General features: G+C 48.4%; 1 protein-coding gene across 4 annotated transcripts in view; it reads left to right on the plus strand.

Moving 5' to 3' along the window:
* Mad1l1 (mitotic arrest deficient 1 like 1) overlaps nucleotides 1-2,910 on the plus strand; it is a 368,748-nt gene extending 365,838 nt beyond the window's left edge. For 2 of the 4 annotated variants that reach the window (XM_029555183.1, XM_029555182.1), the window contains exon 17: nucleotides 2,204-2,910. In XM_029555183.1, coding sequence (XP_029411043.1) covers nucleotides 2,204-2,362 — 159 coding nt within the window. In that variant the 3' untranslated portion in view covers nucleotides 2,363-2,910. The remainder of the gene's footprint in view (nucleotides 1-2,203) is intronic. The other 2 variants (XM_008851411.3, XM_029555181.1) reach the window with 1 other exon arrangement.
* The last annotated feature ends 19,799 nt before the right edge of the window (nucleotides 2,911-22,709 follow it).

Genomic DNA, 22,709 nt, shown 5'->3' on the forward strand with positions numbered 1-22,709 from the left:
CTCTCTCTCTCATCTAGAACCCAGGCCCCCATCATCTAGCGAGGGCAGGGAAGGCATGAGGCATGAAACCCAGAGGACGGCCAGGCCATGGGAGTCCTGGGAAGGGAAGGAACTCTGCAGTTTCTCCTCCTGCCCTGCTCCCACCCCCACCCAGCAGCCCTGCCGGCTCCGCTTCCCCGACAGCTGCTGCGGTGTCAGCCCCTCTGACATTTCGGGGAAAACATTGTGCGCTGAGAGCAGAAGGGAGAAATGAAAGGATTTTCTTGAGAAAAGGTCAGAGTGGTTTCTCTTATTTTTGTTTAAAGATGGTTTGTGTTGAACTATGACAAGGCTAAATGAATTAAGGGCCATGGGAACAAGGCTGGGGGTCGGCCCAAGTGAGAAAACAGAAGGAAAGCCCAGGTAACAAGCAAGAGGCAGGAGGCAGCTCAGGGGTTGGTTAGACACAGCAGCACCTGCTTTGATGCCCTGCAAGGGATGAGGGTGGTACCTGGTGACACAGCCCAAACCCCTGCAGCCTCCCTAGATCCCTCTTGCTCATGCTGGGGAGCCAGTGGCAGGGGTGCCACCCCCTAGACCCTCGGTCTGGTGTGAGTGTGGCTGTTGGGAGCTGCCAGGCCAGCTGTATCATTGAGACACTTCCCCTGCCACAGCTTCATCTATCATTATGAGTTTTGTTTTAGTGTGCATCCATTGGCACAGGCTAACCCCCAGAAAAACACAGTACCCAGGGCAGGCACTCCCCACCCCCTTCACTCTGCTATGCACCACCCTGGCCCCTGCCTCTGCCACATTGCCCATGTGGATGCCTCCTGTCGATGAAATCATGTAGATATGCTTGTTCAAGGTGTAACCCTGAACTAGCACACATTATGTGTGCCCTCCCCTTTTCATGACTGAGTAATGCTTCCTTGGTGGCTAAACCACAGTTGGTTTATTCCTGCATCACCGTGGGGCTGTTGTGAATCATGTCACTGTGGGCACTCATATATACATCTCCGTTACTCTCTGTGGATGCATAGGTTCAGTTGTCCTGGGCACACCCTAGAGTGCAGTCACAGAGTCACATTGCTGAGGAAGGAGCTGTGCTTTTTATACTTCCACTAGAGATGCAGTGCTTCTCATCTTTCTTAGCATCCTTATGGGATCCTCCTGACTCACATCCATCTAATCACCCATAGTGGATCTGCACATCTACTGCTTACCTGGTCAGACCTTTGCCCTGCTCTTAATGGGGCCCTCTGTCTTTCTGGGGCTGAGTCAAGAGGGTTCTAGGTTTTCTGGACACCAGTCCTTTATCAGACCTAAGGTTTGGGAGGGAGCCTAGGTAGTTTATGCCTGCCACTTTCCTGGCCCTGAACACAGGACCTTCCCTACACCCCACCAACTGAGTGGCCAGTGCTGCTTGGCAGGGGAGGCCTAGGATGAGTAACAGCTGGGAAAGTCGGAGTAAGAGGGAGGCCCAGGGCCTCTGTCTGCTCCTCCCAGCCCAGCCTGCACCACAGTAGGGTGACTTGCCAAGACTGAAGTAATCTGGGCAAGCCCAGGTTCCCTAAGCCTCAGTCTCCCCGTTTGTACCCAGAGTTCTGACCTGTGTCCCACTGCAGCTGTGAGCCTGTCTGTAAGCCACTTCCACACACAGTGTGGACACACAGTGTCACAGACCCACCTTGCCCTTCCCTCAGTTATAAGTGACATGGACAAGAGGAAGCAGAACCAGGACCATCGGGCCTCCAGAGTCCCCTCCACCTGGGCCAGACCTCCCTTGGGGTTTCCCGGACCACCTAGCACCCTGGCTGCACAGACTGGGAAACTGAGACTGGGAGGATCCTACATATCCGGGAAGAAATTTGGAGCTCACTTGGGCTTCCCAGATGGGGCAGGACAGCTGAGGAGCTGGGGACTGGGACGGAGGCTCCTGGGAATGCACGTGGGGTGCCGAGGAAGAAGGGAGTAGCAGTGCTGGGGCAGGGCTGGCTGCTTGCTGCGAATCTCAGCTCTCACTGCTAATGACCTTGAATTTGGGATTTGTAAGCAGTGGACAGAAGCAGGCCAGTGCCTCTCTGACCCGGATTCTACTCCTAGTCTCAGGCAGCATCGCCCTCCCCATCCCTGCTCCTCCACTAGAGAGCACATCGGAACAGAAGGTAGACACCTGCCAACCAGCCAGTGCTGACCACACTCCTGTCTCTCCCACCCACAGGCCACGGGACCCTCGGGCTCTAAGATGCAGCTGCTGGAGACAGAGTTCTCGCGCTCCGTGCCTGAGCTCATTGAACTGCACCTGCTGCGGCAGGACAGCATCCCCGCCTTCCTCAGCGCACTCACCATCGAGCTCTTCAGCCGACAGACCTCGGCCTAACCTGTTCACACCTACTGTGTCGTTACTCCGCAGCCACAGGATCTCAGCATAGCCTGCACCCAGCATCCCTTCTCTGTAGCTGCTGGAGCTCAGGCTGGCCTGTGCCATCCCTGCTCTGCAGCACCACGTCGCTCTTTCGCCCATCCATGGCAGACCCACTCTATAGCCTGCACGCACTGTATCTCAGATCTACGGCCCCAGACTCAGACTAGCCCTTCATCCCCACAGAGTCACTCCACGTTGTCCCTGGTCCCCTCTGCCACTGTAACTGCATCGTGTCACATTAAGCCACAGCCTCTGCTCAGATGGCCACCCTGTCTCATGTCCCTGGCCAGTAGGACAGCTGCTAGGAACTACCATGCCGATCCTATCCCCCCATATTCTTGTCTTCCCTGGAACACTGGGCCTCTCTTCCCCTTCCTTCTGTTCTGAGCCCCTTCCTGTCCTGAAGTGTCCCCACACCAGCTGTCCTGGTGCGAGAACTGGTGGCCAGGCTGTGGCCTGACTCCACAGTCCTGGCCTGATGAAATAAAACTTTTTCTCCATTATTCTCCGCTTGGTCCTGTGTGTCTGAGGCCCAAGCTGCCTGGCTGCCCAGGGCCCCACTGTACCCTCTGCCACACTCCCGTGGACACCTGAGCAGATTTGCTCGTAGGCAGCCTGAGAGAAGGATGGGGGTCAGGGAGTATTTAGGGGTAGATGTGTCCCATCCTTGGGAGCCTGAGTGTCCTAAGCATCAGTGAGCTGAGCAGTCCCAGGCCAGGGCCTGCTGTGACAGGATGTGATGAGGGGTTGCTGGACACCCCAAGGCCTCTGTGACCTGAACCCCTGGCAGAGCTTTGTGTCTGCTGCATCCCTCACCGATTTGCAGCTCTGCCCATAGCCACATGGGCAGCTCTGGGCTTTGAGGACTTAAGCAGGGAGCCCCCAGCTGGCCTGCCAGCCAGACACTCATTCATCCACACTTCTTGGTCTTTGCTGAGTGCTCAGAGCGGTCCAGGGTGCTTTGGGCACAGAGAAATAACCTGTCCACGCCAGTTACTCCCCCTAGCCCTGTGCTGGTGACTCACCCTCTAATTAGGAGCCCCAGAGGCACTGTGGGAGAAGGGGAATGGGCTTCAGGGGTGTTGCTAGGCCCTAGGCTGGGAGCAAGGATGGAGCTGTCTACCCAGCCCTTGTCTCTGGGCCAGGGACAGGTCCAGACCAGTGTGCATGATTGTGTGTATGCATGGGCCTGAGTGTCTATGTGGTATATGTATATGGTATGTGTGTGTATTGTGTGTGTGGTATATGTTTATGGTGTATATGGATATGTGGGTATGGTCTGTGTATGGTGAAGGTGTGATATTTATATATGGTGTATGTATATGGTATGTGTGTATATGTATTTTGCCTTCTGCGGATCATACCAAACATGTTCCCCTGAGCTAGAACTCTCAGTTGCCAGATCAGGGCAGAAGCTGAGAATTGGGGTGCAGAACTTGGAAGTCATACCTCACCAGGCCCACCCCAACTCACTGATGAACACACCCCATGACTCTGGAACCCCAGTACCATTGACTCCACGCATTGCCAGTTACTTAGCCACACGACCAGCGACCCCATGGTCCCTACTGGACTGCTGCAGGGCTGCAAGTGGAATAGAGATCAGACAGCTCAGGTAGCTCACAGGGAGCACATAGGCTTGGCCTGGTGGCCCTGGGCCAGAGAAAGTTCTAGAAAGTTCTAGTCTAGCAGTCCCTGGCAACTCCTTAGTGGCCACCCATTGCTAAATGGGTCTTAAGCTGCTGATAGCTCCTTTTAAGGGATTAGTGCCTGTGACAAGCGTCATGGTCCAGAGGTAACAGGATTTGCTGTGCCTCAGCCTCTGGCTCCCCCACCAGGGGACCCTGCTGTCCCCACCTGTCTCCCAATTTGCCCTCGTTATTGCAAGGCCCTCTGGGAAGAATAGATGGTGGGTTTGTCTCCAGCTCCCAGCTCTCCCCAGGGTCCAACCACAGACTGTTCAAAATGAGGTGCCTAGGTACCAGGACAGCATCAGGAGCCCCGGCAGCGAGGACAGGCTATACTGGGCTGAACTACCCAACTGGCAGGGCTGTTTCTCATGATGAGCTGGTCCCCGTCCCATCATGCCCTGCAAGTTAAGTGGCATCAGGTTGCAGACCCAGGTCGGGAAGCAGGGGATGTGCCCCACAGTCAACTATGGGTCTGGATTCAAACCTAGGTTCCCAGCTGTAAATTCAACCTGTTTCCAGCTTCTCTGTCAGACATGGCAGGGCCCCTCCTGCTTTGATGTCACCAGCACCCCCGGCCAAATACAGGGTGGGCCTTGGTCCTCATACTGCCTATGAGGGGAGCTTAGAGGCCCAGGGGCTCAAAATGGAGACACACACACACACACACACACACACACACACACACACACAGTATACTGGTTGTGCACACATGTATATATGTGACATGTTCTTGATATGAAAATTTGTGTCTAGATTGCATGAGTGTATGCACACGTGGTATGTCCTGAATGCATGAATCCACATAGGTACATGTATAGATACATGCTTGCAGCTCTAAGACTGTTTCTGGCTCAGAGAGGGTGAGGGCTTCACCCTAAGTCATGGAACCAGAGAGAGCCAATGATTGGAGCCGAAGCCCAAGCTAGGGTATTTGATACCTGCTTTATCTTTTAATGGAACAATTTGGATACATTCTTAACATTTTAAAACAAAACAAATAAACCTCCAACAATATAAGAGACAGCATAGAAAGAAGCCTTCCTGCCTTGGCCTAGTCCCAGCCTCTCTGCCTGGTGAGTGGACCCACACACCTCACATATGAATGGTGGAAGGTTCCCTGGGTTTGTTTCATTGCATTCTGTGTGTTTTTATAACCGTGTTTTGTTTGCAGCTTGGTTTTTCTCAACAATCTGTTTTGGAAATTTGCCATCCACAGCTCTGCTGCTGCTGCTGGGTTTGGTAGTTGGATCAAAGCCTCCTGAGAACCAAGTCTTGCTGAAACACCAGCTCCGTGTGTGAGGGTGAGCCACCAGTGTCTCCCTGGACTCATGTGCCATTTGGGTCACTTTTAAAAAACTTTTTTTTGGCGGGAGGGGGAGACATGTATGCCACAGCGCATGTGTAGAGATCAGAGAACAGCTTGCAGAAGTTGGTTCTCTGTGGTAATGTGGGTCCCACGGATTGAACTCAGTTCATCAAGGCTTAGCAGCAAGCACCTTTATCCACAGCCTCTCACTGGCCCTTTCTTTGTTTTTATTTTATGTGTATGACTATTTTGCCTTCTTGTATGTATATAAGTGCACCCATGTGTACGGTGCCTGCAGAGGCCAGAAGAGGGCATCAGAACCTTTGGAACTGGAGTTATAGTAGTTGTTAGCTGCCATGTGGGTGCTAGGAATTGAACCCAGACCCCTGCAGGATCACCTAGTGCTCTTAACTGTGGAGCCATCTCCTCAGCCCCCAGTGCTTTTATTTTTAAAAGCAAAGAAATAACCTAGTTCCAGTCCAGTGTCTGGTCAGGGAGCATCTTGCGTGGAGGCTCTGCTCTTGTGCTGACTGCCACAGGCTATATCCTTTCAGGAGAAGCAGCCCCAGAACGGGGTTGTAGCTGAAGGCAGGACCTGCAAGGACACAAGCGGGGGTGGTGAGAGGAGGGCCTTGGGTGACTCCAATCCAACTGACTTCCTTTTAAGTAGAGATGATCAGGCCTGGGAGATGGCTCAGTTAGTAAAGCGCTTGCTGTGCAAGCATGAGGCAGCTGAGTTCAGTGCCTAAAACCCACATTTGTGGTAGCAGGTTCCTATAATCTCAATGCTGGGGAGATGGAGACAGGAGGATCTCTGGGGCTTGCTGGCCACCTGGTCTAGCCTATTGGTGAGCTCTGTTCAGTGAGAGACTCTGCCTCAAAAAAGAAAAAGTAGACAGTGCCTGAGAAACAACACCTCATGGGCACACGTGCACAGCCACATGCACGCACAATGTGATCTGGACACGTACACAGAGGGATGACCCTTGTGAGGACCAGGGGAGAAGATGTGTCTTCTACAAGCCTTAACCTTGGACTGTGACGATGAATCTATTATTTAAACCACAAGCAGCTGACATCACATGTGAGTCCTCCACCCACTCTGCCTGCTTTGTTTTCCTTGTGACATTTATCACTACCTCCCATTCTGTTTAGTGTATAACTTATGTATACTATGCATATGTATGTAGGGAGATATTTTAATCTCCTCACCTATGGAACAGAGCTGTCTTATGAAAATGTCATGCTGATGACATATGTCATTAGGGAGCTGGAGAGATGACTCAGTGGTTAAGAGCACTTGCTGCTCTCCCAGAGGACTCAGGTTCAAAGCCAGCACCCACATGGCAGCTAACAACCACCTGTAACTCCAGCTCCAAGGGATATGACGCTCTCTCCTGGCCTCCATGGGCCCTGCACTCATATGCACAGGCACACATACACATAAATAAAAATAAGAGCCGGGCCTGGTGGTGCACCCCATTAATCCCAGCCCCAGGGAGGCAGAGGCAGATGAATCTCTGTGAGATCAAGGCCAGCCTGGTCTATATTGTGTGTTCCAGGCCAGCTTGGGCTACAGGGAGACCCTGTCTCAAAAATAAATAAAATCAATATCCACATTTAAAAAGTTGAACTAGGAAGATGGCTCAATGGGTAAGGTGCTTGCTGTGCAAATGGGAGGACAGGAATTCTAATCCTCAGAACCCACATAAATCCAGATATAGTCGTGCACATTCTATAATCCCCACACCCATGGAATGATGGGAAGAGTCCCTGGAATCTCGAGGACCAGCTACCCTGGTGTATGTAGCAGTGGACGAGAGACTGCCTCAAGCAAGGCAGAAGGTAAGGACAGACACCCAAGGTTTCCCTCGGAACTCCACATGCATGATGTGGCACAGATATGGACTCCCCCCCCCCACACACACACACTGTACATGTTCAAAGATCAAAACACAAAAACATGGAGTTGGTATTGTGGCATGTACCAGGGCTCCTCCAGTTGAGGAGTGTGAGGCAGGAGGATCATGAGATCAGGGGCAGCTTGGACTACATTTTCAGAGCCAGGTATGAGTGCTCACTTAGCCAACACAAATTCTAAAATTGGAAGCGTACAGAGATTAACATGTTCCCCACCCAAGGATAACATTAGAGCCCAATTAGAGCCAGGTGTGGTGACACACATCTGTAATCCCAGCACTTGGGAGACTGAGGCAGGAGAACCGGTGAATTCAAGGCCAGTCTGTGCTACATAGAAAGTTTCAGGACAGCCTGGCTTACATAGCAAGACATTGTCTCAAAACACACCAGAAATAGGACTGAGGAGATGGCTCAGTGAGTAAAGTTCTTGCCTTGCAAGCGTGAGGACCTGAGTTTTGATCCCAGTCAGCCATGTAAAAGCCAGGGGTGACTTGTATGTTTGTAACCCCAGTGCTAGAGGGTAGGCGCAGAGATATACTTATCCCAGGGCTCAGCAGTCAGCCAGCCTAGGTGAATCAGCGAGTTCCAGGTTCAGTGAGAGATTCTGTCTCAAAAAATAAGATTGAGAATGACAGCTGATGTTGGCCTCTGACCTCCACATGTATGCACGGGTGAGCTCAACCAAAAATACACATGCATACAGATATACTCACGTGCATGCATACATAAGCACACATACACACATTAAAATAATAATTGTTTTAAACCACTAGAGACAAAACAATGAAGGAGCTAGGGAAATTAGTAAACATACTTTATATAGCAATATATCCAAATGTCTGCCTTTCATTATGTGATCGGTCTAAGACAATGTGGCATGTCAGTCTTTTTTGATACTGAGTCTTGGAAACTGGGGTGCCTTTTCCACTCTGCCCACCTCAGGTCGAATGAGCTGCAGTCAGGGCATCAGTGGCCATGGAAGGACCTCCTCTGTCCTCTGCGGGCCCCACACCAGCAGTCCTGGCTCCTCGGGCTTCGTGAATGGTCCCTGGATGGTCTATTGCTTCATGCTGACAGAGGCCGTCCATTCTTCCTGATGGATTAACAAGAGCTCAGAATCTAGGGGGAAGCAGGCTACCTGTGCACAGTGGCAGCGGCAGGCCCCGCACCCTCAGGGGTTGAGGGGGCAGAAGCAGCCTAGCTTCTATGTACAGCACCTGAGACTTGGTGGGCATAGCCTGTATCCAAGGCCTTTCAGTGCCAAATGGTAGGGTTCCCCAGCTGGGTATGCCCTAGCCCTACCCACTCTGCCCAACCCGCCAAGTGGCTGCAGGAAGTCCCCTCCTTGGTGTCCTCAGTCTTCACATTCAGAAAATGGGCTGACAGCTGGAGGGAGGGGCATCAGTAGCACCTCAGAATTAGCTTGGAGCTTCCAGTGTCACCCCACAATTAGGCCAACCACCAGCTATCACCAGACCTGTATCCAACCTGTATCCTCTTTTTTAAAAGAACTTAAAATTGAAAATTAAATTTTACACGAGGTTTACAAGCTGTTAACGGAATTCACTAATCAAACCCCAACACCAAGTCCTTGAAAATGAGAATTTAAAAGGTCTGTATTTGCATATTCATGTTCTTAATAGGGTTCAGAAGGTATATTTGCAGCTGATGAAAAGGATTAATTAAGCCTAATTTGCATTGGTGGGGCCTCTTAACCCCTTGTGAACTGGAGCAGAGATCCAGGGGCTCCATGTGGCTCAGGGCATACCACAGGAGACATCCATCACAGCCACCCCTCCCTGGTGGTCACACAGCCACACAACCACATAGCTATGCAATCCTGGAAACCAGAGCCTCCTTGGGGATCTCGGGACAGTCACCCATCACGGTGGTGATCCTGGAATGCCCAGCACCTTGGTGATCTGGGATTCCCAGGTGCTCCAGGATGCCCAGCCCTGTGGCAGCCAATGCACTGCAGGCTTGGAGAGCAAGAGCAGTGTACCTACCTTCTCGGCCTTCAGAAGTACTCCACTGTGAGCAGATCTCCAGTGGGACACAGCCAGGTGACTCCACTTGAAAAGCACTTTATCACAGGGTATCTGCTTGTAATATCCACACCCAATCATGAGAGAAATGTATGGGAACTCAAGAAAACGAAAGTCATTTTATGCGTGTGCATGTGTGTTCATGTGGACAGAGGTTGACCTGGGGTGCCTTCCTCAATCCCTTTCCACCTTAATTTTTGAGGCAGGGTCTCTCACTAACCCTGGAGCTCACCCATTTGGCTAGGCTGGCTGGTCAGTGAGCTCCAGGGATCCTCCTGTCTCTGTCTCCCCCATCCTGGGATTACAGTCTTAGGCTGACACACTTGGCTTTTTTCCAGGGATTTGGGGGATTGAACTCAGGTCCTCATGCTTGTGTGGCAAGCACTTTACCCACTGAGCCATCTCCCTAGACCCAAAATTATTTTTACCCATTGCTCTGAGATCATTTGCAGATGCCTTGGAGCTCTACAGTTTCCTGGGTCTGAGCATGTGTATGCTCACGTGTACATGTGTGTGTGTGTTTGTGTGTCCATGTGTGTTTGTGTATGTTTATGTGTATATATGCATGTGTATCTGTGTGTGTCTGTGTGTTTGTGTATGTGTAATATCTGTGTCAGTGTGTGTGCATATTTCTGTATGTATGTATATATTTGTGTGTGTCTAGGTGTGTATCTGTGTGTCTGTGTCTATGTGTCTATGGGTGTTTGTGTGTCTTGTATATGTATGTTATTGTGTGTTTATGTGTATGCCCATTCATCAAGGCACACACATGTATGCATGTATACATGTGTAGCAGTGCAGGTGTTCATTGTTACCTGTGTGTTCACAGGTGCACATGCATGTTGCCACCCCTGGGCCCGCAGCACTCAAGTATGCATCTCCAGACATGCACTCTAAGGCAAATCCAGGCACTCTCTGTGAGAGGACACACCTCTGCAACCCGGTCTCTGTGACACACACATGAAGTTATAGACATGGGACATATGCATCCACACTTGTACATACACCATGTGTTCACATAGGGTTATTGGTCCAATATATGTGTGTGTGCATGTACCCAGAGTTGTAACAGTCACACAGAATAATTGACACAACATAAATACACTATATGTGTTTGATATATTATGCACTCAGGTTGTACACAGAATGTCTGTTCGCACTGAGCTATTGACACAACATATAATATGTATATGTGTATATATACACACAGAGTTAGAACGTGTTTATACACATTACACACATGCACACACACACATGAGCACACACATACGTGCGTGCTCTAGTTTGGTTTCTGTTGCTGGCATACACTCTCTGACCCAAAGCAGTTTGGAGGAGGAAAGTGTTTATTTCCACTTATAGGTTACAGTTCATCATCGAGGGATGCCAAGGCAGGAGCCTGGAGCAGGACCGGAAGCAGAAACCGTGGAGGAACGCTGCTCCCTGGCTTGCTCAGCTCCCTTTCCCACACAGCCCAGACCCACCCACTCATGGATGGCACTGCGCACAGTGGGCTGGGCCTTGTTACATCAATTTTTGATTAAGAAAATACCTCACAGATATGGCCACAGGCCAGTCTGATCTGGGGAATTCTTTACTTAAGATTCTCTCTTCCCAGGTGTCTTTAGATTTGTGTTGACAGCTGAAGCTAACTATGATGTAATATAACACAGATATTTAGAATTATAAAAACATGCACCTAACTATGTACATACATAGTTGTGAATATAGTGCACTATGTACACACAGATGAAAATATGCACACATATGTAGATACAATATACACATATGCATGGTTATAGGTAGAACATATATACTGTTCAGAGACACTTGTAAGAAGCTGTGTTTGGGGGCTGAACTCACACACTAGCCCCCAAGAGACCCAACTAAACCAGAGTGGGGTGACTTATATGAGGGGACACATAAGGTAAATGTCAAAATAAGCCAGGGCTGAGCCATCACTCAGAAGTCAAGCCAGTTGACATGAGCCAGGCCCTGGGTCCCATTCTCCAGCACCACAAATTTGAGATTCACAGCGGCCAGTCCTAAGGTGCACAGTGAGGCAGCCTCCTGCCTCAGTCCCAAAGGGAAGTGATTTGTAGACAGTAAGCCACTTTACTGTCTTCCTTGGCCTTTTCTACAGAATAGCCACCCTCACCCATTTGGCAGGCACCTTTCCCACTCCACTAAGAGGTGGTCGTTTGAGAGCTGAAATCCAGCTGGATTCTTGAACTCAGTTTGTCAGGGAATAGACCATTGGACAGATGGATGGATGAGTAGATGGGTGAGTGCATGGATGGATGGATGAGTAGGTGGGTGAGTGCATGGATGGATGGATGGATGGATGGATGGATGATTGTGTAGATGGATATGTGGGTGGACGGACGGACGGATGGATGGATGGATGGATGAGTAGGTGGGTGAGTGGATGGATGGATGGATGGATGATTGTGTAGATGGATATGCAGATGGATGGATGGATGGATGGATGGATGGATGGATGGATGATTGTGTAGATGGATATGCGGATGGATGGATGGATGGATGGATGGATGGATGGATGGATGGATGGATGATTGTGTAGATGGATATGCGGGTGGACGGACGGACAGATGGATGGATGGATGGATGGATGGATGGATGGATGGATGGATGGGTATGTGGACAGATGGGTGGATGAGTGGATGGAGGGGTAGATGAGTTTGAGGCTGAATGGTTGGAAAGACAGGCAGAGCTATTCACAATAAACATATGGTGTTCATGGATAACTGTATACAGCACAGAACTCTATCTAGTATGTGCATAGAGAAATGTTCAAGCACACACATTACAAGATGGGTATTGGTTCATGCTGCCACAGACAACACACATGCATCTATTTAAGAGGACACAGTAGTCTTTCCCGGCACCAGGCTGAGGCTGCCTGTGCTGTTTTGAATTACTTGTTTTCACTAAATTGTGATTCAAGTGTCTCTGTGTCGTTACAGCTCAGAAGTACTGGTTCTGGGGCTGCAGGGCACTCCGCTGTGCACCTTGTAAATCTGATCTCCCTTTGCCCGGAAATTAGACCATTTGTTTGCCTTTTATGAAGATTATTTTCAGTGATTATGAGCAGGGCTGCTGGAAGCCGCCAGAGCCTCCGGCAGGTGAACCCTGTTCATTTTGGAAGTCTCCAGTGGAGATGGAAGATGTTCTAAGCTCCTACCTGCTGCTGATTTGGGCAAGAACAGTGGGGCTGGGATTTCTCCTTGCACAGGTGAGAAACTGAGGCTCAGTCAAGTCCAGAAGGCTGTGAGAAGGCTGCTCAGTGAGGGAACCTGAACAACAGGGACAGAACTTGCAGTTTCTAGAATAGTTAGGGTACAGGGAGGCACTACAGTGTAGGTAAAGAGCTTACCATGCAAGCACAAGGACCTGAGTTCAGTCCCCAGCACCCATGTGAAAAAGCTGGGCATGGTGGTTGGACTTCTGATTTCAACTCTGGGAGGCAGAGACATGACAGTCCCTGTGACTCAGTGACCACCTAGCTAGCCCACTCACAGCGTCGCAGGCCAGTGAGGGACCCTGTCTCAAAGTCAAGGTGAACAGAGTCCGAGGAACAGCGCCCAAGGTTCTGTTTAGACCTCCATCAGTAAGCACACATGTGAATGTGTGAGTGTACATGCAAACACACACAGTAGTTGGTAAATAGTCCACATAAGGATTGGAGTGGTTTGGGTTTTAGCTGTTTTTGGTTTTTAATTTTTCATCCTCTGTGTAGGTGTACATGTGTGTGCATGTAGAAGACGGAGGTCAGTATTGGATATCTTCCTTGATCTCTCTCAACCTTGTCTTTGAGGCAAGGTCTCTCACTGAACCTGGAGCTCACCACTGTGGCTACACTGACTGGCCAGCAAACTCCAGGGCTCCTCCTGCCTCCACTTCCTACCGCTGAGATAACAGGCACATGGCACCATGCTCAGCTTTTCTGGTGGTGCTGGGACTCGAACTCAGGTCCTCATGTTTGTGCAGCAAATGCTTTACCCAACCATTTTTTAGGGGTTGGTTTGGGTTTGGGTTTTGAGACAAGAGTTTTTCTGTATAGCCCTGGCAGACCTACTATTTACTATGCTGCTCAGGCTGGCCTCACACTCGGGCAATCCTCCTCCTAAGCACTAGGATTAAAGGCATATTCCACCATGCCCAGCTTGGAGTTGTTTTTTTACTGTTTGTTTGTTTGCTTGCTTATTTTTTTAGACAGAGTCTCACTATGTAACCCTAACTGTCCTGGAACTCACTATGTAGACCAGGCTGGCCTGAATCTCACAGAGACCCTCCTACTTCTGCCTCCTGAGTGCTGGGATTAAAGGTGTGTACACCATGCCCAGCCAGAGTTGGGTTGATTTTATTTATTTATTTATTATTTTTTATTTTACATGTTTGAATGAATTGCCTGCATATGTGTAAATGCAACAGTGTTGTGCAATGCCCTCAAAGGTGAGAAGGTGTCAGAGCCCTTGAAACTAGAGTTGTAGATGGTTGTTAGCCACTATGTTGATGCTGGAACTCGAACCCAAGTCCTCTGCAAGAGCCGTCAGTGCTCTTAAATTCTGATCCATTTCTCCAGCCGTAGAGTGGGGTTTTTATGTTTGGTCATTTGTGTTTAAGATGCCAAGGATGGAACTCAGGACCTATTCATGTGAGATGGGCTCTGCCGCTGAGCTCCAGCCCCCGCCTTTTTCATGTGTTTTATATCAGTTCCAAATGCTGCAGGTTTCAAGTTGAGGACTCTCTGTGTGCTCTTAATATGGCCCATGGGCCCACTCCCTGCACCTGCCCTACTCAGGCCTCAGTGGGAAATTCCCAGTTCCATGTGATACCAGGCAAGGATCCCATGACACCCTGTACCTGCCCCACTCAGGCCTCAGTGGAAAATTCCCAGTCCCATGTGATACCAGGCAAAGATCACATGACACCTCCAGCAAACACGGAGCTCTCTACAAACTGGGAATGTGCTGGCCAGACACAGAGGCCACCAGGGGCCACTGCCCACATGGTGACTGTGTTAGTCACCACAGAAATCAGTCACAGAAAAGTGATTATTTGTCATGACAATTGCAGACTGAAAAGCTACAAACCACAGTGAAACTGAGAGATAAGATACCAACACGGGCCTGGGGAGATGGCTCAGTAGGTAAAGTGCCAGCCATGCAAGCATGAGGACCTGGGTTTAAATTCTCAGCACTCAAAAAAAAAATAAAAAAAAAAGACATGTTGGTGGCTCATATCTGTAGCCCCAAAACTGGAGGAGGCTTGGTGACAGACAAACCCCTAGGGTTCATCGGTCAGCCAACCTAGTCAGACAAATTAAAAAACTGGTTTCAGAAAGAAACCCAGTCTGTGGTGGTTTGAATGAGAGTGTCCCCCATAGGCTCCGATCATTTGAGCGTTTTGACCCCAGTTGGTGGCACCATTTTGGGAAGTTTTAGGAAGTCTGGCCTTGCTGGAGGAAGCATGCACTGGGGGTGGGCTTTGAGAGTTCACAGCCTTGCCCACTCCCAGTGTGCTCTCTTTGCTTCCTATGCCCATTTGAAGCTGTTAGCACTCAGCTTTCTGCTCTGGCCACCTCTGCAACCATGCTATGATGAACTCTCCTTGTGAAACTGTAAGCCCGATAAACTTTTCCTTATATAAGTTGCCTTGATCATGCTGTTTTATCACAGCAACAGAAAAGAACTAATACATAAGTTGGTACCAGGAGTGGGGTGTTGAAGTGAATAACTTGACCATGTTTTTTTGGAGGAATGTGGAAGATTTGGGAGGTTTGGACTAGAAAAGTAGTTGAATATTGTCGGCAAAGCTTAATGGCCATTCTAGGAAAGGCCTGGCTCAAGATGTTCCAGAGGGAGAGGGAAATAAGGACTTAAACAGCAACTGGGATATTTCAGCAAGGAGTCTAGCTGCTGTCTTCCGGATGCCTAAGAAGTTGCTGAGACTAAGTTAAAAAATAATTGATGGGCCTGGAGAGATGGCTCAGGAGTTAAGAACGCTGACTGTTCTTGCAGAAGACCCAGGTTTAAATCCCAGCACCCACATGGCAGCTAACAACTGTCCGAAACTCCAGTTCTAGAGGATCCAATGGCCTCTTCTGTCCTCTGCGGGCATTGCATGACAAGGGTGCACTTACCTACATGAAGGCAATACATGCATACACATAAAATAAAAATAAAAATAAATAAAATATTGAAAGTACAGGGCTGGAGAGATGGCTCAGTGGTTAAGAGCACTGACCTGGTTCGATTCCCAGCACCCACATAGTGGCTACAAACAGAGCCCTTAACTCCAATTCCAGGGGAATCTGAAGCCCTCTTCTGACCTCCACAGCATCACACAACATGGGTGCACTCACATACATGCAGGCAATACACTCATACACATAAAATAAAAATAATAAAATTTTTTAAAAATATTGAAAGTACTTATTATTTTTTTTAAGTAATTGACTAATTGCTCTGGTGGAGGAAATTTCAAGACAGCCTCAGGCTGAACTGGTGGTGTGGTTATTAATGGTGAAAATTATGCAGATCCACAGTGGAAAAACAAGTGTGGCAGAAAGAAAAGCAGAATGTATAATTTGGAGAGAAAAAGAGCACTAGGTAGCTTAATGTTGGAGCCAAGTCTTATGCTAATGGAGAGGCTCTCCTTGACGAAGAGATTAGAGCCATTAATAATAGGAGATAGGTATTATCAAGGGGGAAATGGGGAAAATGGAGGTACTTTACCTGGGGAGAGGGGTGGGAGTTTAGACTTGGAGAGAGAGAAGAGAGATAAATAATGCTTATGTGGTATGAAAAACCAGAGGGAAATGTACTGGTTCAAAAGCCTACTAAAAATACACATAGAATATCTGAATGAGCACATGTGTATAGCTCATGGCTATATAACAGGAAACACGCTACCAGAAGGAGAAACCTCCTTTCCAGTTGTTGGTCAGGGTAGTTCAAGAGACTCCCAACAAACATGTTATTGCTGCAGCCCTTGATTACTTCCCAGAATTTGAAGGTAAGACCCTATTGATGAAGACAGGACATACTTCGAACGCAGGACTTGGAGCAATGTGGCTGGAACTGGCCTGGAAGCCTCCTCCCTGAAGACTAGCTCTCACAGTTTTGGAGGACAATATGAAAGCTGCTAAGGGAGGAAAATCAATCAATGGTCCAACCCCAGCTTTAAAGTCTAATAACCACAATGACGAGCAAAGCAAACTTTATCAGTTCAGTAGTGGCACTTTTATCTTGGGGGTAATCAACAGCTACCTAATTGGACTTAAAGCCCTCTCAATAGAAAAGAACTCATGAGTGGTACTGTAAACAGCCAGATACAAATGGCTGGAAAGGTCATAGATCTAAAGAAAACCCTGCATCTGTCACATCCCTAGACAAACATAACTTATTATGTATGATAAGTATGGATTATTATATTTACAGGCAAGTATACCAGTCACCACTCATCAAAGAAGCTTCTTTTTGCAACATATGGATAATATTACCGAGTTCCACAACTGGTCACTCACAGAGACTTGTCTGAGAGATGCCCAGCCCTGAGTGACACATCATCAATGGAACCTCTACATCCAAGGCACAGAACATAGTGGAACAGGGATAGAGAGGATATTAAGTCAACTCTCAACTCCTATCAGTGACACTTCCTCATGCAACAGAGAGCAATGAACACAGAAGGCCACAACTGGCCAAAGCACAGAGAGTGAGAGACTGCAGAGTGTGTCCCTGGATAGGACTCCTATTAAACCTCCCCCACCCAGAGCGCAGGAACCATTGTGGAAGAGGGTTCAGAAGATTGTAAGAGCCAGGGGATGGTGCATGATCACAAGGGAACAGACTCTTTCAGACCTCTGGAAACTTGCTCATATGAACTTAAAGCAATGGTGACGGCATACATAAGATCCATGAAAAACTCCATCAGATAAAACACAAGCGTAGAACTGAGGAAATGGGCAGGAGGCCCCAGCCTTAGCCAAGGAACTATTGACTGCTGGGTGAGGGAGAGTTGATCTTCTCTAAGGGAGTGATGCTAGATAGACTGACCAGGCTCCAGTGGATGAACTCATACCAAGGGACATCTGGGTACACAAACTTAACTCAACAGGCCTTAACATATATGACAGAATGCATAAAACCTGTGGGCAGGCTATTGGGGCAGGTGCAGACGGGAGGGGGCTCTAAATATGATTAAGAATGATTAAGATGTATTACATGAAATGCACAAAAGTTCAACAAAAGTATACATTAAAAAAGGAACAAAGGGAACATGTCAGAATCTGGTGAAGAAAAGGTCTGAAAGCAAACGTACTGGATGAAGCGCAGGCGGAAAAGAAGAAATCAAAAAGAAAAAAGGGGACCTCCAGATTCGCACTGGGACGATGGGAGGAGCACCCTCAGTACAAGACCACACCCGGCCAAACTTCCAACTGTAAAAGAAAAGGCTTCGGGAGTTGTCTTCTCTTAGAAAACCACAGTACATAAAAGCTGCTGGTGATGTGGATGAAGCAGGCCAAGCTCCATCCCAGGGTGGCAATGTTGTTCCCATGGTTCCTGCTTTAGAGGCATGAAAGATGCAAGAGTGAAGGGGTCATTGCTTCTTCCTCTGCAGTTTCAGAGAGCTGCTGAGACCAGGCGGCGTACATCAGGGGCGTCCCTGCATAAAGAGGGTCCTGATAAGCTATTCATTACATGAAGCTGTAAAGGTGAAGCCTGGTTTATAGTGGAGACCCCAAGATGTTGGAGATGCCAGAGCTGTGAGTCATCTGCCAAGGAGAGCTGTATGCAGGGAGTAGTACGAGCCCAAGACAAAGATGTGTGTTGCACACAGCAAAGCTTGAGGGCCTGGGCCATCTGAGCCTGTTGAAAGTAAGTCCCAGACATCAGATACGGAGCTATTGGATTTGGTGTTTGCCCTACTGGGCTTCAGTCCTCTTTCAGTCTGGCATTTCCACACTATGCCTTCATGTCTCTCTTTTAAAATAGTAATGTGTGTTCTGTGCCATTGTGTGTTGGAAGTATGTGATTTGCTTTTACAGGGCATACAGTTAAAAGATTACCTTGAGTCTCAGAAGACTTTGGACTCTGGACTTTCGAACAGTGCTCAGACTGTTAAAGACTATGGGGACTTTAGGAGTTGAACTAAATGCATTTTACATTATGATATGACCATGATCCTCTGGGGCCCAGGGAGTGGAATTAGTTAATACACTTCTCAAAAAATAAAGTGGAGGGCCAGGGGAATGGCTCAGCAGGTAAGAGTGCTTGCCAACAAACCTCACGACCTGAGTTCAATCTCTGAGACCCACATGGTAGAAGGAGAGAACTGATGCCTGTAAGTTGTCCTCTGACCACCGCATGCATGCTGTGGCATACACACACACACACACACACACACACACACAGACTGAGCTTGGCAGGAGTCAGGTCCCCAGCACTGGGTGTGAATGATGCACCTCTGTGTGACACTTCTAGAGTGTTGGTGGTTCTCCACAGAGGAAATGTGCATGGAGCTGTTGAAGATCCTTGACCCTGAGCAGCGCTGCATGCCTGTGGCTCATGGAACATGCTGAAAAGCTCACTATACCCTGGAGAAGATAGCCCAATGTGTGTGCCATGGTGTTGTGACTGAGCTGCCACCTCCCTTCCCACCTTCACCGCTCTGAGCTGGGTCTCCTTCCTAGCTCCACTTTGCTCCACTGCTGGTCATCCCAGAGCTGACCATTCTCCTGAATTCTGTGTTGATTATTCTGTAACCCTTTTCACAATTCTCACTCATGTTATGTTAAATGACTTAGCCCTGCTAGCTTGTGTGTGTGTGTGTGTGTATGTGAATGCATGCACTAGTTGCATGTACTTATGTGCATGCACATGTGCAGGCCAGAGTTCAATGCTGATGTCCTCCTCAGTTGATCTCCATCTGATAGATTGATTTTTATGTGTTTGAGTATTTTGCCATCATGTGAGTAGCTCTACCATGTGTGTGCAATGCCTTCAGAGGCCATAAGAGGGCATTGGATCTGGAGTTACAGATGGTTATGAGCTGCCATGTGGATGCTGGTAACTGAACCCAGGTCCTCTGGCAAGAACAGTCAGTGGTCTTAACCACTGAACCATCTCTCCAGACCGTCCATCTTAGTTTTTGAGATAGGGTCTCTCACTGAACCTGGAGTCCACCATTTCAGCTGGGCTGACTGACAAGTGAGCCCCAGTGCTCCTGTCTCTGTCTCCCTGGTGCTGGGATTTCAGGCTCCAGCCACTAAGCCTAGCTTTTTTTAATGTGAGTTCTGGGGTATTAAACTCAGGTCCTCATGCATACACAGAAAACACTTTACTAAGCCTGAGCATCTCCCCAGCCCTTCGGCTCACCTATGAGTTTACCCATGTAATCCTACATAACTTAATCATTCTCTCTCATTAGTATATTTCAAAGACATAGGCATGTTGTAGATAATTGTTTATTTTCCACTGTATAATATTACAAATATGATCCCTCCATCAGGTCATCTCTTTCCAGGGTTCTGCTTTGAAAACAGTGTGCTGGGAATATTCTGGTACATCATGCTTGGGCTGATGTTTGAACCCTTCTCTCAGGTTAAATCAGAATTGAGCCGCTGGGTCATAGAACTTTGAAATGTTCAGCTTTCCAAGATAAAGCCAAATTATTTTCTAAAGTGTGGGATCAGGCCTTGGGACACATATCGATCGATAGAATGCTTGCATGGCACACATGAAGTCCTGGGTTCCATCTCCCGCACTGCATAAACCACGCATGCTAGTGTACACCTGTAATCCCAGCCCTCAGGAAGCAGAGGCAGAAGGATCAGGTGTTTGAGGCCATCCTCAGCTTCATAGCGAACTTGAGGTCAGCTTGAGCTACAAGAGACTGTCTCAAAAACAAAACCCCTATCAAGACCAGTTGGATCCCTGGCAGGGTCCGAGTGCTTACTGACATGCCTCATCACTGACGCTTAACTATTAGTCTCTTCAAGTTTTGGCAACCCAGTGGGGACCCATATGGTGGCTGAAGGGTGGATGGGAGATGTATTACCTGGAATACAAGGAACTGACCTGGCTTCTCATAGCCTTATTTGCCATCATAGAAACGTGGCTGTGTGTTAGTGTTTTGTCCTCGTGACCAAAATATCTTATAGAGACAACTTAAGGGAGGATTTTCTTTGACTCACAGCTTCAGAGGGTTTGGCCCATGGGCTCTTGGTCCTCCACTTTGCAAAGCATCATGGTGGTGGGAGCAGGTGGTTGAGGAGAACTGTTCACATTAAGGTGGACAGGGGACAGGAAATAAGAGCTGACCTGTGCTAGATGGGCTTCCTCTGCCTCTTCCTTCCAAGTCTGTGGAACAGTACCACCCATGCTCAGCGAGGTTCTCCTTTCTGTCTCTTAGTTGCTTTTCTGTTTTCCTAGATAAAACACCTGACAAAAGCAACTTAAGGAGGAAGGGTTCATTTTGCTCACAGTAGAGGACACAGCCCATCCTGGTGGGAAGGCATGGTGGCAGGAGCGTGAGGCAGCTGGTCACATGGCATCCACAGCTTTTCCTTCTTTTCATTCAGTCCCGGGGATGGGTCCACCCACAGTGGGTGGGTCTTCCTGTTTCTATTAAGACAATCAAGATAATCCCCACAGGCAGGCCCAGAGGTTGATCTAACCCCTCACAGGTGTGCCTGGAGGATGGTAGGTCTGGTCAGGTTGACAACATTAACCCTTGCACCTCCAGCCAGTCCTTTGTGGAAACAGACACAACAAGCGCTGTGCCCTGCCAAGCTCCTGAGTGTCTCCCAGTCCAGTCAAGCTCATGGTGAAGAAGTCATTACAGGCGTCTCATCTCTACACACTTGCTCCTGTCTGTCAGCCATGTTTTCAACTGATTGGCGGGCGGGGGGGGGCTCTTTATAGACCAAGATCTTTTATCACCTCTGATGGTCTGTGTGTGAAAAATAAACCTTCCTGCTTTGTGATGTGCTTTGGTATGTGTCTGTACACATATGTGTGCATGCAGACATAGGCTTATGTGTGGAGAGGCTAGAAGTCAACATCAGGTGTCTTTCTCAATCTCTATTCACCTTATTTTTAAAATTTTTATTACATTTTTTAGTTTTTGTGTGTGTGTATGTGTGTGTGTGTGCACAAGAGTACTGCAGTGCAAATGTGGAAGTCAGAGGACAACTAGCAGGAGTCAGTTCTCTCCTTCCATCCTAGGGGTCCTGGGGATGGACTCAGGTCCTTAGATTTGTCAGCAAGCTCCTTTACTTGCTGGACCATCTTGCTGACCTCAGTCCATCTTATTTTTTGGCAAGGTCTCTCCCTGTACATGGAGCTCATCAATTTGGCTAGATGGCTGCCCAGCAAGTTCTGGGATCCTCCTCCCCAGCACTGGGATTATAAGCAGGTGCCACTATGTGCAGCTTTTTATGTGGCTGCTAAGAATTGAACTCAGGTCCTCATGCTTGTACAGCCAGATCTTTACTGACAGAGCAGTAAACAGGGGCTTTTTCACTCTCCTTGTGTTGGTTTTTGGTGAGGAAAGTTTGCCTGTTCCCATAGTGAAATGTATCAATCTTGTGCCTTCTGGTCCATACCCTCCGGGTCTCATTTAAGCAGGTCTCCCCACCACAGCGAGGACAGGGAGTGAATCTCCCACCCTGTCTTCCACAAGTGACTTTTATTTGTGACGCGAGGCTGAAATTCAATTTCGTTTTTCCACATGAATAGCAAATTGTCTCAGTAGGCATTTATTAAACAGTCTTCTTGTTCCTGAGTGGGCCTGGGCCGCCATAAATCAGGCATCCACACAGGAGTAGGGCTGCCTCTTGGGTGCTGGTCTTTCTTCTGGGTCACTGTATCTGTGTAGTCTTAATACCCGGCTGTCTTAATTACAGAACTCCACACACAAAGAGTAGGTGGCCTTGGGCGGTGGTCGGCAAAAGGACAGGGCCATGCTGGGGCCTCATGATGTTAGTGGACTTTGTTTTATGTTTATGTGTGTGTGTGTGTGTGTGTGTGTGTGTGTGTGTGGTGCATGTACCTGCTGGTGTGTGTGTAGAGGCCAGAGGTTGATATCAGATGCCTTCCTCTAATGGTCTCTATTCTATATTTTTAACTTATTTTGTATGTGTGTGTGTGTGTGTGTGTGTGTGTGTGTGTGTGTGTGTTGCATGTACCTGCTGGTGTGTGTGTAGAGGCCAGAGGTTGATATCAGATATCTTCCTCTAATTGTCTCTATTGTATATTTTAAATTTATTTTGTGTGTGTGTGTGTGTGTGTGTGTGTGTGTGTGTGTGTGTG

This window comes from Nannospalax galili, unplaced genomic scaffold (assembly GCF_000622305.1).
Source record: "Nannospalax galili isolate Female #2095 unplaced genomic scaffold, S.galili_v1.0 scaffold664, whole genome shotgun sequence".
Taxonomy (NCBI): Eukaryota; Metazoa; Chordata; class Mammalia; order Rodentia; family Spalacidae; genus Nannospalax; species Nannospalax galili.